The sequence below is a fragment of the Manacus vitellinus genome, unplaced genomic scaffold (genome assembly GCF_001715985.3).
Source record: "Manacus vitellinus isolate BGI_N305 unplaced genomic scaffold, ASM171598v3 scaffold_53_pilon, whole genome shotgun sequence".
Taxonomy (NCBI): Eukaryota; Metazoa; Chordata; class Aves; order Passeriformes; family Pipridae; genus Manacus; species Manacus vitellinus.
In genome coordinates this window covers 2,507,413-2,526,359 of record NW_021940637.1, presented here as the reverse complement: position 1 = coordinate 2,526,359, position 18,947 = coordinate 2,507,413, and the positions used below count along the sequence as shown (strand labels likewise).

General features: G+C 38.5%; 1 protein-coding gene across 1 annotated transcript in view; it reads right to left on the bottom strand.

Moving 5' to 3' along the window:
* VPS13C (vacuolar protein sorting 13 homolog C) overlaps positions 1–18,947 on the bottom strand; it is a 99,313-nt gene that overhangs the window by 42,319 nt on the left and 38,047 nt on the right. The window contains exons 24-49 of the mRNA XM_018081424.2: positions 18,768–18,894; positions 18,046–18,163; positions 17,577–17,706; positions 17,209–17,287; positions 16,357–16,496; positions 15,620–15,773; positions 15,127–15,203; positions 14,884–14,943; positions 13,228–13,378; positions 11,794–11,910; positions 10,730–10,833; positions 10,262–10,429; positions 9,171–9,475; positions 8,737–8,884; positions 7,895–8,003; positions 7,326–7,459; positions 6,860–7,016; positions 6,090–6,169; positions 5,818–5,877; positions 4,844–5,009; positions 3,761–3,877; positions 3,134–3,237; positions 2,539–2,706; positions 1,833–2,137; positions 1,324–1,468; positions 166–310 (exon numbers count right to left, since the gene is read on the bottom strand). Coding sequence (XP_017936913.2) covers positions 166–310; positions 1,324–1,468; positions 1,833–2,137; positions 2,539–2,706; positions 3,134–3,237; positions 3,761–3,877; positions 4,844–5,009; positions 5,818–5,877; positions 6,090–6,169; positions 6,860–7,016; positions 7,326–7,459; positions 7,895–8,003; positions 8,737–8,884; positions 9,171–9,475; positions 10,262–10,429; positions 10,730–10,833; positions 11,794–11,910; positions 13,228–13,378; positions 14,884–14,943; positions 15,127–15,203; positions 15,620–15,773; positions 16,357–16,496; positions 17,209–17,287; positions 17,577–17,706; positions 18,046–18,163; positions 18,768–18,894 — 3,568 coding nt within the window. The remainder of the gene's footprint in view (positions 1–165; positions 311–1,323; positions 1,469–1,832; positions 2,138–2,538; positions 2,707–3,133; positions 3,238–3,760; positions 3,878–4,843; positions 5,010–5,817; positions 5,878–6,089; positions 6,170–6,859; positions 7,017–7,325; positions 7,460–7,894; positions 8,004–8,736; positions 8,885–9,170; positions 9,476–10,261; positions 10,430–10,729; positions 10,834–11,793; positions 11,911–13,227; positions 13,379–14,883; positions 14,944–15,126; positions 15,204–15,619; positions 15,774–16,356; positions 16,497–17,208; positions 17,288–17,576; positions 17,707–18,045; positions 18,164–18,767; positions 18,895–18,947) is intronic.

The window sequence follows — 18,947 nt, the reverse complement described above, 5'->3', positions numbered from 1 at the left end:
TACATGTATGTGCACACATCCCTATTTATAAGTGTTCATATACACAGTACAAATGCAAGTGAAAAGAATTCATATGCACACATTTAAGTGCTTCAGATAAATGTGATGTTTGGATTTACAAGTAGTCCTCTGCCTGAACATCCTCAGCCTTTGAACTGAACATACCAGATTCATGTGGAACTTTCCCTTTTTTAGGTATCTGTGTGAACTCAACATTCTCTTGCACAGCAGTTGGTTGGGAAGAAGCTCCCCCAAGGTTTTCAAGCAAAATTTTCATGATAACAGTCAGATCATCTTCACTGAGTGCAATCTGTAAAGTGATAAACCAAAAACTTCAGTTTGGGTGACAGAAATAATTGGCCCATTTTTCCTATAGTATGTTACTTGTTCTGAACAGGAGTTACAAGAAACAACACTCCATATGATAACCCCTTTCCAGTCTTGTAAAGGATCTTTGCCTGCTAAAAATGTGAGTCATTGATGAACATATGCACTTCTAACAATTCAGTAATCCCAAAACAGCACCAGATAACATTAAAGCCAAGGCTTGCATTGTCTACACTAAAGCAACTGTCCTTCAGAAGGCCTTCAAGGAGTTAATGAATGTGAATCCAATAATAAAATTACAGAATTGTGCAAAAACCAAGTACTAATAAGTGACAAAATGCAGCCACTTAGGTCATAATACAGTGTCAGAAGTATTTTTTCCACATTTGGTTATTTTTGTTTGTACTCCTTTAAATCTCTTAAATCTCTGTGCTTCACCAGTGCTATATTTGGCCATAGCACAGACACAGGAATGACACAGGGCTCAGGGACCTGTGTCATTATGCTGTCATTTTGTGTCAATCAGTTTGCTTTTACCCATTTAAATCCATATGGGTAATGTAGGAAAAGAAAAAGCAAAGCCCTCCCTCTGCAAAGATTTCAACCATACTTTTAAATTGTTGTGAATTAGATACCCCTTCCATTTCTATAAATCTAAGAAACACTCAAATAACCTGAATGTTGCAGGTGAAACCTGAAGTATTAAATCTAGTTTTTAAAAGCTAACTCAACAGGCAAGCTCAATGATTTTACTGACTACTGAGTCAAAGGATAGCTCCAACAGGTTTTATTCCACTTGCACACAGCTACACCAATACTATTCATTATACAATACCAAAGCTCCAACAGATCTATAAACTGGACAATAAAGCTGGAAGTCTTTTAACATTCCTAGAGGACACAAACTGAAATGAGTTTACAAGCTCCTTAACTAAGCTGGGTACTATTCTGAGAAGATGTAACTTCTGATGTGGCTCTGATGTGACATGGTATTACCTGCATTGGCTTCAGGTCTCCTTTGATACCAATTGTTGGGCATTTATGATACCATGCTGCTGCTAAATTTCTCTGGACCAGTAAAGTCAAACTCACAGGACACAAAATTTCAGAGTCTGGTTGAGAATCTGTGGATATGATGCACCTAACAAAAGACAGGGAAATCAGCAGAGGAAAAATATTCAGCAGTTGCAGAATCCCAAATAGTATCATAGCAATCTAGCAGAATATGAGTATAATTATTAATTTAAAAATAAGTATGTGTGCTCACATGTGCTTACACCCAGGGATGTACTCAGTTACTGTCCTATCATTCCTTTCTCTCCAAGAATTTCAGAGATTGTGTTCCTCTAAAAACACTCCTAAACTTGGCTTGGGGAGGTTTTTGGTTGGTGTTAGTATGTTTTCATTGCCTATCATCTATAAGTAATAGAAAAATGCTGCAGATGGAACACAAACACGTTTTCTTTACGAACACTTTTCAACTCAGAGGAAAACTCCACGTATACCTCGATAATTTCAAATGGGTCAGCTGCACATCCATGCTGTCAATGACTGGAGGAAGAGGAGACTCATCTGAAGACACCAGCTGGAATTCATTCTGAACTCTGATTAAGCCAAGATCAGCCACCAAAGCATTATATGAGGCTGGGGATTCAGGAATAACTATAACTGGAGCTTTCAGGTTGACATCCATGGAGAGGCGGAAGCTCTTCCGGGCAAAGTCCTTCATGCTGGAAGCTGCCATTTCTGCTGCCTGGACAGTGACTGCAGTCAGGGCTTCCTGGGCTGTCTGGAAGTTGTTCAGGAAGTTCTGTGGAGAAGAAGTGGAAAAAAGTAAGAGTTCCATGAAAACAAGCCTCTCAAAAAAAGGCAAAATGTAAAATTAAGAAAAATAGTCCAGCTGTGGTATAAATATGAAACTCCTCATTTAACCACGCAGGTTTCAAAAGACAAAAAGGTTCAAATCCTGCACAAGCTAAGACATTGCTTGATTATTTTTTAAGATACTATTAAAGCTCTCAACTCCATTCATTATTTGTTTTGTCATCCTTCTCCTTATTTGTCACTCTTCTAAAAAACACTTCTTCAGCAAAATACTTCTAGGTGCCTGTACACCAGCTCACCACAAGGGAGAGGTCAAAAAGAGTTGGTTACAGTTCATTTCATTAAAAACTTCTAAAGTCAAGAAGAGAACTTGAACTAATGTCTTACCAAGAGAGACATGAAGAACTTGTGGAGGTAAATTATCTGGATGCAGCCCACTTTCAGAGACATTTTGCCATCCACCCTTGACATGTCAGTGTAGGCTTCCCCTGCAGTGGCATCTGGGTAAAGGGACACGTGAAACCTGAACACTTCATCTCCCATGATGGACACAGCCTGCAAGATCAAGTCCACACAGTTAAGATTTCCAGGCAGTCATCTGAAACAAGAAATATTTCCCCAAAAGGAGAGCAACTGCAACTTCTCAGCAGTACTTGGACACAGACAGTGCCAGGCAAAAAGGAAACAGAATCACCCATTTTACTGAATGTCTCTTCTCACTTGCTTATCCATAGCCCATTTTATATTTAACTCAGAATTAAATATATCAGTGCAAACGTGATTAAAAAGAGCTAAATATTAAATGGAAGAATATTTTGCTTCCCTGAGATAAAGGAAATTAAGTAATAAAATTTTGCTTCATATTTGGTATATTACATCATACTTAGGATTCCATAACACAGCAAATAAACTACAGTGCTGTCATTAAATCACTGAAAGAACTGGGTCTTTTTGTTTGTTTACAATTTGCACAATACATCACCTTTTTATGGACTGTTTTTGGATCAACATTTGTAATTACAATGTCCTCAAGCCTGGAGAACACTTTAATCTTTTTAGGCTTCATAACTACAGATGCATCCATTCCTAATTTGAGACAAAAGAAAGAAACAATAAATGCACTTCAACAAATTTCTACATAAACACTTCTGCTAAAAAAAAATCCCATTAATTATTACTGAATATAAAGAATAACAATAGCTCAGAATCCAGCTTTCTACTGGGTAACCAATGCTAAGCCTGAGACAGCAGTCAGGACATTAGTACATATGACAAATCTGCCAACACAAATTGACTCTAAGACTGAAGTAAAAATTCCCAACACTATTGAGGATTTTGCTATTAAAAAATGCAAGTTTGTGTTATTTATTACATAGTGCCTCCATTTCTTTTAATTTTACTCCACTATTCAAAAAAATCACCTTCTTTTTCTGAGTCAAACATTGCCTTTCCTTGCAGGTCATTTCATACAAATCAAAATATATCCTAACACACATTACAAAGACATATGCAGTGCACACAGGCCTTTCAGAAGTGAATGGAGGGAAACCACATATTTCATGTATTATTTAAATAAACTTCAGCTACTATTTAAATCAAACCCCCTTACCTTGTATTCTGATGTCTGCAATCCTACAGGTCTGATCACACACTGTGATACCAAATGCATTGAGCTTTGCAGTGAGTTTTAATTCACAGATATCATCGTGGGCTGCACCACCACCCACTGCATAGGAAACACAGGAGACACACAAGAACCTCATTGTAAGTCCACTGTTTAAAACAAATATTATTTGTTTGTACACACGTGAACTATTCAAAAAGCAACCTGCAGTTGTTCCCAAAAAGTTAAGATAATCGTTGGTTAGGATATGAACTAAGTCTTTTATTAACACAGTTTTCTTCTGGCACACGAACAGCCACCAACACAGGCAAAAAGCCATCAAGATGCCATCTTTTCTCCTCACTAATACCTAGTTTTGACACAGTAGGATGCTGAATAGTGTACACTGCAGTATTTGAAACCCCATCCCACAGGAGGAATGTGCCTTTCTGTATCAAGGAGCAAGGCCAGCTTAGGCATAGCAGCTGGAAAAGGTTTCTGCAGAAACACAGATTGTAACAGCCAACCACTGGAAACTCAATCCCAACAGTTTTAGGATTAGAGAACCTTGAATTTCACAAACAACACTACAAACACAAGAATCAAGCACACAGGACCTGACAAAACATTAAGGAGCTTCCATGCAAACACTCCTACTATTTCAAGGTTACAAACACCAGGGATCAAAACAAACACACCACCCTTCAGTTCAGAACTTCTCTTTGCTTCCCCAGAAGAAAGTTTATTTTCAGCAATGAAAGCACCCTTTGGAGCCTTCAGATTGGAAAGACACTGAATCTTTGGCAAGGCTGCACATTGCAACTGTCCTTGATTCAAATTTAATAATAAAAATCAGATCACCACCTAGGGAAAAGTTACAGTGAGTAAGGAGAATTTGTAAAATTAAGCAACAGCAAAAATATCTGGCTTTTTTTTTTAAATAAGATTATTTTCTCCCCACTTATGGTTGTTCCTGCTATTTTCTTCCACCACACAGACTGCAATGCTGCCACCTGAAATGTATCCTTTGAGAGTGAAGGTGAGATGCTGCCAAACAACACAAGTACAACCTTTCTCATACCACATTACCTGGTCTCAGAGCACTTCCTTTTTCCTCTTCTTTTGTTTGAGGTTTGTGGCCTGATGATTTCTCAGCACTGGGAAGACCACCTGATGGAACACTGAAGGTGAGAAAACTCAAGATGGAAAGTAAAGCCTCTGTGTGAAGTACAATATCCAAAGATGAAAAGATGACCTAAAATGAGGGCAAGGAGACAAAGTAATATTCTTTTTAGTAGCAGTTTATTGCATAACAACTCAGTTACTGCCACAGAATCGAGAAAAAAGTGTCTTGCTCAATTTGACAAGTTTCTGACCCTTCCATTTCCTTCAATTTACCACCAAAAAAGCTCCAGAACAGCTGAGGGAGCTATGGAAGAGAAGCTTAAAAACAGCTACAGGGAACAGAGCCAATCTAAAAACTGATGCTTCAGGTGGTTCTGTTTTTCCAGTGTTCTCAGTTCTGCTGCAGTTCAGTGTGGGCTGCTGAGCACTTTGGCTGACAACTTCAGAACCATGTGTGAAGATATTTTAGTAGATATGATACAACAACAGCAAAACCAAACAAAAAACCCCAAAATAAAACAAAACCCAAAACACACACAGAAAAACCTCCCTAAAAAAATAAAAAGAAAAAAGAAAAAAGAAAAAAGAAAACCCCAAAACCCACCCCCCTCAAGATTCAAAATTTGCAATCAGAACAGAAAGTACATGAGCAGCAACTACTCTTACCAGTATTATTTAGTAAAACCTGGTATCAGGTAGCCAACTCTCCCCAGCCCAAAGCAGCCCTTGGTAAATGCTGGTTTTACAGCTTCTTGTTTAAAAAAATTAATACAATAAATACTTCTGTAAAAAAAAGGGGGGTTTTCCACCTGGATTTCCCTTTGAAGTAGTTAAATATAAATCAGTAGGTTTTAATGATGAGACTCAGGGCTTTGGTTTTCAGTTGTTACCATTTGAGAAGCTTAAAAAAAAAAAAATTAAACCCATCCAGCACTTACATTGATGTTTTGCTTGGTGCTTTTGTAAGTTGTAACAAAGTCTGGCCCATCAGGATCAGCCTAAAGGGAAAGAAAAGAAAAAGGACACAGTCAGTCTCTATTGAGTTAACCAATAATTAATAATAAATGAAATAAAAGAATGAAATTAAATGCTAAGTTGGAAAACAGGTATTTGGAGAAAGTCTGGTTCAGTTTTAGATACCAATGCTACAAGGTAAGCATGGAAGCCTTATTTTAGTCCCTGTGTAATTTTACTGAAAATGTATTGAAACCTTAATGTATTCCATTTTCAGAAGATGTTCATCTGTCTCACTTGAAGAATTAAGAATGCAAAGAGGATCTCCTTTTGAGTCTGCAAATAAAGAAATAAAAATGTAAAATATCTCCACTCACAAGCTTTACTCCACCTATGGAATATCTCCATGCTAATTCTCAATTATATACTAATTATATACCATTCTTGCTGAAAGAGTGAAGGTAAACAGCTGTTTTCACTGGGAAGCTGCACATTAGCATTACCTTGTGAAATGCTATATTCTCTTTATTTTAAATTAAACTAGTCATAATTAACTTATCTTGGTCCTGAAAAAAGATTCAAAACTGGAAAGTTCTTTGCATTCCTGTAACTAGTTTTGCACTCCTATCTTCAGGTTTTTACATTCAAAACCTTACTTTTTTCTACTTCGAACACACAGCTATTTCAGTTATTACTTCACTATCAGTTTTAATTGTTACCTGACCAATCAAGGTCACTCTGCATTTCCAGTGCTGCCAGAACTGGTCACAAAGCACAGATTCAGCAGCTCAAACCCCACTGAACAGTCACAACACTTGTCAGGAATGACCACTGCTACTCAAAGTGGGCAACTCCCTCAAACACATTAACTGACAACAGCAGTAAAACTTGGTGTCAGGAAAAGCAAATTAATTCCATCTAAATGACACTGAACACCCCAGTAAGTGAATCTGCCTTTTTTCCCCCCTCTAATTATTGATTTGCACACACTCTACTGACTGTGCACCAGTTTTCTGGCAGACTTACCCTTTATTTCAGTGCATCTCATGACAATTTTTTTCAGATATGCTGCTGCAGTCAATTCATGATTTCTGACTTTGGTTTCAGTTCCAAGCTGCAGCACAGTCAGAATATGTAATGGGTATCTCTCCTTCTGAACCTGCTTCATCAAGGTTATTACAACCTGCGACATGGAAAGGGAAGCAAGTTCAGGGTTTCAGTGAGGCTGTCCAGACATGGCAGCAGTTACAAGCAGGCAGCATCTCCTCAGCTAAACTTCAACAGTAACATTAATCTAGATATTTTGCATTTTTACAAAGAGACCCTACAACACCAGTTTGCTAAAGATTTCCCTTGGCCCCACCTCTGCTCCTCTTGTTTTCTTTTTGTTGTTAAGTTAAACTGTTAAAATGGACTTTACAGCCCACTGCTTCCAAGAACCAGACCTGAGTACTGGGTTCAGGAACAATAATTTGTACAGATGAGCACGTACCTCTTTGATTTCAAAATTAAGCAGCACATTGATTACATCTTCATTCAGTGGCTCTTTTCTCTTTTCAGACAGTATTCCTTCTGGACCACTCTTACCCTGAACCAAAACTGACCTCTCCATTTCTTTGGTTTTACCTGAAACATTCAATAAACTGGTTAACTTTTGAAACTGCCAGGGTTTGTTTAGCTCAAGAAACACATCCAACTCTCATCCATTCTGATGCTTACATTCACCTAGGATAAGCTGGCAACATGTCCCCAAGCAGAGCCTTGAACTCCAGAGCACGAAAAGGAAACAGAAACATGTTCTGGCAACAAGACAACTCTGCCATCTCAATACCTTGCTAGTCCCTTGACAACTCAGCCAACACAACTACCACATTCTGTCTGTAATGTTTCCAGTTTTTTGAAGTATCCAAGTACGAGCATTGTCCTTGCAGAATTAAAAAGAAGAGTTTCTCACTTACACACCTCTGAGATCTAAACTTGTTTTCCAGATAATAAATGCTTTTCCTTACTCCTGACAGCTAACACACTTAGTATTCATGACAAACAAATTCCAGCTCTGACCTTCCTTTTGCAGGACTGATTTTGCATCAGGTTGTTTTTCTTCTGCTTCACCAAGGTTTTCTGTCAACACTCTGAGAAAGACATTCAAATCCTCTTGACTTAACACCACCTGAAAAGTTGCAGATCACAGTTCTCAGGAAAAAGACATTGCTCCTTAAGCTTATCACCTGCTAACAAAGCAGAACAACGTTTCCTGACAAGAAGAGTGCCTTTTTTTACAAGTATTTTGTCAGCAGAATCATCCCTTGAATAACACAATTAAATTCTTTCAACCACTTCTTGTTACAGTATTAGGAGATTAAAGGTTCTGACTTCCACAGCTGTATCCATATACATTGCAGCCTTTAACATACCTATGTTTTTAATACTTTCCTATCAAAGACATGCTACTTAATACTTCAATTCCAGTTTCATCCAAGATGTACCAGTTATTGTCCTTCACAGTACATAAAATGCCACAGAAAACAACTATCTTGAGTCTTTCAGGGGTGATGGGAAGGTATAAAGCTGGAGATACTAAGGCAAATACTTGCATTAATTTAAATTTAGTTGGTCCTGTCTCATGGTAAGGAATAAACAAGACTCCTTCACATCCCTTTCTGTTTTCTCTTTTCAGTCCTCTTTCTTTTTCTCTCAGTTTATTAAATGCACACAGCAGTTTGGCTGTTCTATAGGATGCTTTCAAGCCTCTACATTTATATAGGTGGGGTCAAATCCTGTTACATCACTAAAACTCACTCCACATCTACTAAAAATTTGAAGCTTATTGCCCCTTTGAGTCCAGAAATAACAGAAGGATTAGTCCCACATTAAGTATTTCACCACCTTTTCACAAGACTTACATTCATTGTGTCCAGATACCCCGTGATCTCCAGCACAGGCAGTTTGTGAAACCAAGCTGCAGAGAGATTTCTTTTCACAGACAGGCTTAAATTAATAGGGTGAAGTATCTGAATATCTGGATGTGACAAATCTGTCTCCACAGTGGTCCTTGAAACACAGGGGGAAAAGGAAAACAAAACACACAGCTGGGAAGTTAGAAGTTCAGTCATATGTTACATTTACAAAGTCAAATCTCAGTCTCAGATGAGATAAATAGTTTCCTGAGCAGAGCAGTTTCTTATTTTGTTATTGAATTGTCCTTAAGGTAAGAGCATTTTAACACCAATTATTTGACACTATTATCAACCGCAGTTTCTAAGCAAGTAAATTTATATCCTATAAAATATTAATACTAGCAATTAGTGAGGGCATTATTCAGTGAAGTGCACTGTACCTGGACAGCTTCAGCTTTGTCAGCTGCACATCCATTTTGTCAATGACTGGAGGCAGGGAACTGCCTTCTGGAGCCACCAGGCTGAACTGGTTCTGCACCCTGATCAAGCCCAGGTCTATCACTATGGCCTTGGGGGACACTGAGGACTGGGGGATGACAATAACTGGTGCTTTCAGGTGAATGTCCATGGCCAGGCGAAAACTCCTCTGAGCCAGGTCCTTCACACTGGTGGCAGCCTTTTCTGCAGCCTGGGCTGTGGCAGCACTCAGAGCCTCCTTGGCCGTCTGGAAGTTGTTCAAGAAGGTCTAGAAAAAGCAATTGAAGTAGAAATGTCTGTAAACAGTTTTTTAATCTAGGTTACTGTCTCGTTTTACAACATCCACCATAAGCAACACCAGCCACCAACCATGCTGCCTTACTGGGTGGAATTTTCCTTGGGGAAAGACAACTTGGTGCCTTCTGTCATGGCCTCTAACAGAGAATCAAAACAGCACTAACCAGTGCAGTTCACTTATTTTAAACTCATCTTGACTGTTTCTTCCTTCCTAAGCTACAAATTTCTTAGCTCATTAGCTTTTAGGGACACTTATATTTTTAAAGTCCCTCTTGCCCTCAGTGAATACTAATTCCTACTAAAGACAGTACTGAAGGAGGGAGAGCTCACTGGTGCTGTACTGAAAAAGCCAACATTAGGGTTCCTCAACGTACAAATACTTAAACTGATGATTCTGCAGGTGTCATCACATCTAACCCTGCAGAAACATTTGCCTCTAATGCTACCTCAGACACCTTTGCAAAGAACTCAGGACTTCGCCAGGGTGGCGAGGGCAGCAAACACAAAACCCCCACGCTCCCTTAGCAGCACCAAGCTTTCCTCTCCTTCCAGAGCTGAGGGTGGGAAGGGACCCACCTGCATTTGTTTTTTTGAAACTGAAACCAGTGCCAGCTCACCGAGCAAAGATTTTTAACAGTGCACATGGAAAATTAAGCCCATCACTTCTCTTTCAGAAACTGAAGCTGCCACTTGTACTGAGGGCACAAACACTGGAGACCAGTCTGAGAACACTGCAGAGACAAGGGAAAAGACTTACCAGGAGAGCCATGAGGAATTTGTGAAGGAACACTATCTGAATACAGCCCACTCTCAGAGATACAGAACCATCCACTTTTGACATGTCAGTGTAGGCTTCTCCCTCAGTGGCATGTGGATTTAATGTCAGATTGAAGCTGAAAACTTCATCTCCTACTATAGACACGGCCTAGGAAGAGAGAAACAGCACCTACCAGCCATCAGCAGCTTCTACACAGGTCCTTAACACACAGAACTAAACAAATCACCAGCCTATCAGACGTGCAAGTTAGATTACTACTTCTTGAAATCCTTTAAACATCCATTTTTGTAATATGAAGATTATTCTTTACTACGTATCTTATTTGAAAAGACCTATTAATAACAAATTGAATATTTTAGAAAGAGTGGAATATGTATTACATTTCACTTTTATACACATAAAACTAACCAAGAATCAAGTAAAACTTAAAATCTTGTAGTTGAGTACTTTTTTATGAAGGGTCCTTGAATCAACATCAGTGACAACTATGTCTTTAAGTCTGGCAAAGAATACAGTGTGACTTGGCTGAAGGCAAAGAGATGAGTCAAGACCTGTAAAGTATAAAAATAGAAACAGTAGTGTTGCATAGCAAAAGTGACACTTATTTTCAGGGTGGGGTCACATGATACCAGTAGAGGAAGTGAGAAAAGTTACTAAGCTCTGAAAATGTGACCATCCCACAGCTTTGACCAAAGCAAAACAGAAAACATTTCTAACACAGATACTGTCTCAATATCAGCCATCTCTGGAAAAAATTGAGCTACTTCTCATAGAAATACATTCACACAATAATCCAATTCTTAATAACCAAGCTCCTGAGTGATTTTATTGAGATTTTCTATCAGAATAAATGTTACTATATGGTATTTGAATACAATACTTTCACGTAAAAAAAATCTTGTGTGAATATTTCCTATGATTTATAGATAGGCACAAGCAAAAGACTTGATGAACTGCACTCCATAATGTTGTATATCACACATTCTTAAATATCCATAACAAGAGAGAGTTTTGGCAGCTGTTAGGAGGGCAGTTACAGCCAAATTTAGAAGTGAGTTCCTCCTCCCCACTCCTGTCCCCCACAAAGAATTATTGATAGTCCTTCTCAGGGTAAAAAGGAATCAAGAAAACAAAACCAAAACATGAAACCCAAACAAATCCCAGGGGTTAAAACCCAAAGAAAACAATTTTTAGGGTTTGTTATCCTAAATAATTCAGGTACACCAGAAAAATATCCGAAGCTTAGGACAATGTGAAAAGCCACCCATAATCTAACTCCTTCAAAGCACAAACTTAATTATCTGAATAATAATGTATCACATTTTTCTAGCTTATGATGGACAAGACTGACTTTGAAAACAAGACTACAAATCATGTTTGTAAAGATAACAATTAAAATAAAAAAGTAGATGCTGCCAATTTACACCTTAATTATCTTTAAGTCCAATTATTAATAGTTGCTTTGAAACTAAACTACCAGAACAGTTGCTACTAACAAAAAAAGTTCATACCTTGTATCTTGATCTCTGCAATGTTCTTTTTCTCATCACAAATATTTAAACAGAAGGCATCCAGCTTGGCAAAGACCTTGAAGTCAAACACATCCTTATCCTTGGAAGGTCTAGCCACTAGAAATGAGAGAAAGTGGGATTTTCAAGGTACTTATAAGTCATATTTGCACTTGAACTCCTGAGAGTATTTGAGGGTTGTTTTGGTCTAGGGGCTTTTTGCCATTCATATGACTTAGTTTGGTTTCTCTCAGTATCTTGACTAAGTCTGCAACATCCCATCTTAGAGCAACAAGTCTTCCTCTGGAGGCATCTCTACTGCTAAAACACATCAGCATTCACTTAGCATTCTGTGTCTGATATTACTCCCATCTAGCAGTGGTTCTCTATTGGAACAATTTTACCTTTTTTAAATCAAGGGTAATTGCTGGGTTAAGAGGAAATAAACTGCACAGCATCCTGATTTTTAACATTAAGCCTCAACAGGTTCACTGCAGTGTTGGGATTTTTTCAGGTTATCTAACAGTTCCTGCTGCAGGATCTTTGAGTAGGAAGTTCACTCAAACCTCAAGCTTACAAGAAATATCAAAACTTGGCAGCCTTTTTCAGGCAGGCAGCACCCAGGTTTTGGGAGAGCAAGGATAAAGGCTGGGGAGAGTAAGCTGAATTCACACAGAAGTGACAAAAACTATCTATGGGGAAAGACCAGAAGCCATCAGACCTCATTGATGTGGTTATGCACCTTCACTAACCACAAGGGGTAAAGTATTAAACCAAGAGCTCAAAGATTTATGTGCTTTGTTAAACTGTCCACAGCAGCAGCTTGATTTGTAGATTCAAACCCAGATCATTTAAACTTATAAGTAATTCTGAACATTCTCCACTACACACCTCATTTCCAGCTCACCTGATGCTCAAGTTTTGCCCTTAATATTAAAGGCAGTGCAGCTGCTCTCATTTGAGCCTGTTTAGAAATAAATTCTTTTTTTTTTTCTGTTTCAGTACTACAGGACCAGCATGATTTTCATCAGCCTAGCAAAGGACTTGGCTAGTTGTTTGAAAGTATCTTTAAATTGCCCAGATCAATAGCATAACATTCATCCTATTTATCTCCTTTATTTTACCAGGAACACCAAGATTATGTTGTTGTTTGAATCCTGTAAGCTGGCAGGAATCTCATTTACTTAAATTCAAGTCCATTTGTGAAAAGGTTATGAAACACATGAATAAAAATCTCACCTGAAAATGCTATTTATGATCCTAAAAATTCTTTCAGTCAATTGTTTTTTTGAAATCAGCCCTCCAGCCTCGTGAGCCACAGACACATGAGCTTTCATCTTCACCTCACACTACAAAGCTAATTGTGTTTCTCTGGATTTGACTGTTTTGCCAGCATGCAACACTTTTAGAACCATCATTTGGACAATCCCACTGTACCTTTTTTCAATCTAGTGTCATCCTCTTGCTTTTCTTTCAGTGGTGTGTCTCCCCTGCTCTCACTCCCTGATGGACTGACAGTTGTCAGAAAACTGAGAGCAGACAGAAGGGCCTCTGTGTGCAACAGGAGGTTCAAGGATGAAAAAGTTACCTGTTGAAAACAGGAGACTCCAGATGTCAAAACAACAACTTACAAGTGTAAGAGCTGGGCAGAGGTGCAAAAGCACCCAGTGCAACATAACAACCTCCTAGGAACAGCAAAGCTGCACATGTTACCAGCAACACAAAGGAACAAGCTGTCTGTAAAGCAGAGAGGTGGGAAGCTCAGAAAATATGAAAACCCAGCAAGAAGCCAGCAGCTGTCCCTGCTGAGCTCTCACCTCCTCAGGGCAAAAGCAGAGGGATATGACATTGGTTTGGTCAAACAGGAGCACTGGACTGCTCCTGCAGGAACAGCCCCACTGCAATGGGCAGTGGCAGGGCTGACAGGCACTGGGTCCACAGACATTCCTCAACAAATCCACTAAGGCAGTCCTAAAGGTGAACAAGTGCCTGCTGTGCAGGTTAATAAAAGTTATCCACTTGGATGGGCTTGAAATTGGAAATAGAGCCCAAATGTAATTATTCTAGGCACAGAAGGCCCACTGAAGAGTTGCAAGGCAACAGCAACACCTGCCAATGCATACAAAATTGAGTTCTCTGAACATCAGCACTGCCCCAGGGCATGAAAACAGTCAGCTCACAGCACTGCAGTGGCAGAACTGTCATCCCCTGCTGGGGCTTCAGGAATTTCTTTTTGGCAAAAAGATTCCAGTATCAACTAAACTTCACAGATGAAATCTATAGATACTCTAAAACCATTAGGTGATAAGTGAAATATTTCAGTCTTCACACCAAAACATGGCAGGCAAAATAAAGCCAAGTTACAAAGAGGGGGAAGCATCTATCACAGAAAACACAGTCCTCTGTACTTTATTTTCAGAATTCTTCAAGACACTCTTTGTCCTTAGACTGAAATCTCTGACTCAAAAGTACAACAGTCAGAACTTGAGAAGTTAGGTACTTATTTTCTAAAAACACTTCCCTATATTGCAATAATTCTTAAGAGAGTAAAGTCTCATTCTAGAGTCTACAACAAAAGTGATGGAGAGGAGAGGGACATGCAGGATTTGTGAGAAGCTCCCAAGCCATATTTCAGAGTGAAGAATCAGAACACAGTACCCTCTGCCCTCACCCCTGGATGGAAAATCACTCATAAATGGATTTAGACTTATTGAATTTAGCCAACAGAGTGGTGATTTTGTGGCAGATTATAATATATACAGATTATCTGCCAGGAAGGGGAAAGACTTCTTGTCTCCACTACAGTTTCCTATTCTGGGCATGTGAACTTCATGATCTCTGATGCAAGAGAAGATGTTTTCTTACAGCAGTTTGAATTCACCCACATGATCTAGTTACAAGTGTTCCATCACAGTTCAACAGACCAACATATTGCTCTTCAGTGGTACAAAAGCTTTCAAGTGCATTTTAACTCTAAATCTCCTGCTGCAAGGCTGGGAGGGGCAGGAAAACAGGAAAGGTAAAAAACTTATTCAATCCATTCCAGACAAGCAAACCAAAAGAAAATAAGCAATAAAATCTGCAAACACTCACTTGAATCATCTGTTCAGTGTTGTCAAAAGCTGTCTGAAACTGTGGCCCATTTCTGTCAGCCTGAAAATGATGATTTGCATGAAGGTTAATATTAATTCCAACCAGGTAGTGGTTGGTACCTTCTTCAGAAGGTACAAAACAATCCAACTACCTCTGAATAGTAGGTTTAAGACTATATATAGACTACATATTAAAAATATGTAGAAGTGACTTAAAAATAATTTTAAAAAGCTTTATGTATACCTTGATATATTCCACCTTCAGAAGGTCCAAGCCAGGTTTATCTGAGGAACTAATGAGATGAATAGGTGTTTTTTTACCTGAAACACACCACAGGAAATAAACAATTAGGTCATTTCTGCTCTTTCAGAGAACCAAAGAATTTGTGCCTTGGAGGTAACAATTAACCCTCAATACTGTTTGTTAAAATACACTGCACCACCACATATGAATCACTGGTTTCTCTTTGTTAAGTGCAAACTGGTGAATCTGTACCCCTTCTCCACCCAAAGACTGAGCTCTGAGCTATTTATTTATCCAATAAGCATTTGGTGAGAGTCCAGAGCTTATCAGCTGTACCATGGGACAAGCACTGCCAGTGGACAGCTGAATATTGAATATTGTAAGCCAAAAACTAGACCAAATTTGCATTTCAGTGAGCACAACAGACAGAAGAGCAACAGCTTCACATAACTCATATATATAAACACACACACACACTTCCATTCCTTATTACCTCCTATTTCATAGTAATCCAAGCTTATTTTCTTTAAATAAGATACAGCTGCTAAATTGTAGGTTCTGACAGTAGCTTCTGTCCCCAGATGCATTACATCAAACACAAGCACTGTTTCCTCAGTTTTCTTTTGCTTGGTGAGTTCTACTAAAACCTGGATGAGCCAGAAATACACAGTGACACCATCTTCTCACATGTAGTATTCTCACCATTTAAACCAACAATGAAAAGAAGTTCAGAATTAATGCTTTTCCTGCTTTGTTGTTATTTTTATTACAGACTTAAGAGCATAAAAACAGAACGAGAAGTGATTGTGTAATGGTGACAGATATAAACATAGAAGATATTTTGAGACTTGTTCTTTCCAAGTGACCTGCTTCAGTCTGACTTTTGTTCTTCCAGTGCAGATTTCCCACCCCTACCCCCTAATTATGACTTGGTGCTATTTTTCTCTACCAAAAATACTCCAACTCTTCTTTTTTTTTTAATACATAATTCATCTGTGTGTATGTATTATGTTTTATTTATATCATCACATATATATAAGAAATAACTCATATACATACCACATATAAATTGCCCACACATAGAAATATTATGCATATACCTGTATATTTTCTGTTTGGTGGTTATGTGTTTGCATCCACTAATCTGGACAACACTGGTAAATGAATACTGTTTTTTTTTTTTAAAAAACAGTCTTCATGTAGAAGGTGAAAATAGAATTCCAGACATACCTCTTTAATTTCAAACTTCAGCTGAAGGTCTGTCAGTTCCTCCTGAGCAGGCTCCTCACTTCTTATTTCTTCTCCTTTAATTAGTGACCTATCAGTTGGTTCAGAGCTTTCCTCAAAATCAAAATACTCTTCTTCAGAGTCTACAGAAGTGAAATTACTTCCTTGGTAAACTTTTTCCAGAAACAGGGGTAAATATCCCACCCTCTCTTTCCCATTCCAACAGGATTTCTAACTGCATGAGCAGTTTAAATCTAACCTGACAAAGTACAGTGTATCTGTACTGCTCTCCTACCCACTGGGTGAAGGGTGAACGAAATTAAAGCCTTTCAAAACAAAAATTAAGGACAGTACTGGGGTCCAGATGCATCATCAGACATTCAGGGACACATACAAGGAAAATCAGTTATAAAGGAAGCTCCAGGAAGACTCTGTGCAAGGTTCCACTACAGGAAAGTTCTTTCCTAGAACAGTCATGGAAATGAATGCTCAAATCCACTGTGGCAATACAGTAATTTCCCATTTGTTATTCTAGTTCTGCCTTTTCAAAAAAAGGAGAGTTTTGCTAATGCAACACAGTCAGAAGAACCAAATACAGCTGGAATTCATAGTTCACTCTCACTTGAAGAGGTTGCTTATGCATAATATTAATTAATTATTAAAACTGAGGTGCCTTTGTTTTCTAGAAAAAGCAAGTTTATTATTCTGAGGTAACATCAGCATCTTAAATCTCCTTATGCACTTGAAGTTAGACATGACCAATCACACCCATCTTCACTGTTCTATGTTTTAACACCAATAACATGAAAATATGAGCTATTCTGCCTGTACAAAGGCACATCTGTAGCTCCTTACCTGACACCATCTCTGCCAACAACTGGGGTGTCCTAAGTAACCCTTTACTGACAACAGGAATTGCAGGAATAGCTGGTACCTGGGAGGAGGGAAAAGAGAAAAATCCAACCCATGATTTTGAAGTTTGTATAACGTGGCATGTCCACATTTTCCACTGATGGTGCATGTCCCACCTTGGCTCCCCCAGATTCTTTGGAAAGGTCAGTTTTGCCAATCCTTGAAACCAGCAGGACAATGCCAAAGGCTGCACAAGCCTGGTTTGAGTGAGCCCAGCATGTTCTGGTGGTAAGTCACAGCGAAGATACTTTGCTTAGCAATGTCTTTTTATTTTATTTTTTTGTCAGTTTTCCTTGTTGTAGTCAGCTTACCTTTGTGCTTGGAGCTGACACAGATGACTTCTGAGGCAAGGGAATGCTGTCAATCAGATCAAAAATTGCCTTGATCTTCTGGTCAGACAGTCTGACATGCACCAAAGGAAGGCCTCCCGACACTTTAAACCTTTTTTTGGAAAACAAAGGGATCAAACTCCAAGACAAAATGCACATACCAATTCTTGAATTAAATCTTACCAATATGGATACTCAGATATAAAGATCACATCACAGTGATTCTGCACTAAAACAGGTCTGGAACTTAGTTTAAGCAGTAGTTAGTAACCAGCAAAGGTTCCAGGGAGCTAACTGGCCAAAAAAGGGTTTGTAAACAGTAGTAAGCTATTCCTATTTCTCAGTTAATACCTTCAAATTATAAAGTGTAACTGAACCTTTAGGGAAACCAGAGTTTTCTTTTCTGTAAGTACACAGTAATTAAAAACAAGTTTTCTCATTAATATATTACTTTGGCATCCTGGTATCTCTTTCCACCATGGATTTTGCCAACTGTACATGAATATCCATGGGCTGCAAAATGTGCAACGTTGAGGGGTGTTGGAAACGAGCCTTCTTCCAGTCTTCACCTGCAAATGGGCAGGAGATTTACATGAAGAACCATCACCTCATAATTGCTTTAATTAGGGTATCATTAACTTAATCAAATGGCATCACTGGGATGGTAAAAAAAACCCACTCACCAACCAGAGAAACCTAAAACCATTTAGGTCAAGTATTTTAAAAGCTTTTGGTCTACTTTGTTAACACTATTGCCTTAGCAGCCTTAAGCCCAATTCCTCACTAAAAGATGTATCTAAATATTGAACTCCCACAAAAGATGGATAGATAGATAAATTGATAGACAAATCACAAAACAGCAACCTAGCATTCTGTTGATTGCACAAACTCCAGGCAAATTTGAGCTGTATTTTTCCTGCACATGATGGCAAACATAATAGTTCTGTGCAGTGACATTCACTGATGGCATCAAAGGAAGGAGGTGATGCACAAGTCCAAACAAAAAAGAGCAGCTGTTTGAAGAGAAACCAACCAACTTTTCACACTTATTATAACCTATCTTTTCATTACCTACTTGTTTTGGTTTGTCTTTTTTCTCTAAAAACATATTTATTACAGGTTGGAAGCCTTCAGCAATCTTTTGAATAAACAACAACTACGTTGTTTTGTTACCTGTTCTTCCAAAAAGAAGCTGCACATTTTTTATTTCCACGTCAAACTTGTCATAAGCTTTGTCCATAATCTCCTCCAGAGATGAAAAGCTAGAAGTTTCACTGCTGCCTTGATTTATGCTGTTCAGCTAAACACAAAGAACAAGATAAAATTAAGTCTAAACCTTACTGACATGTCCTG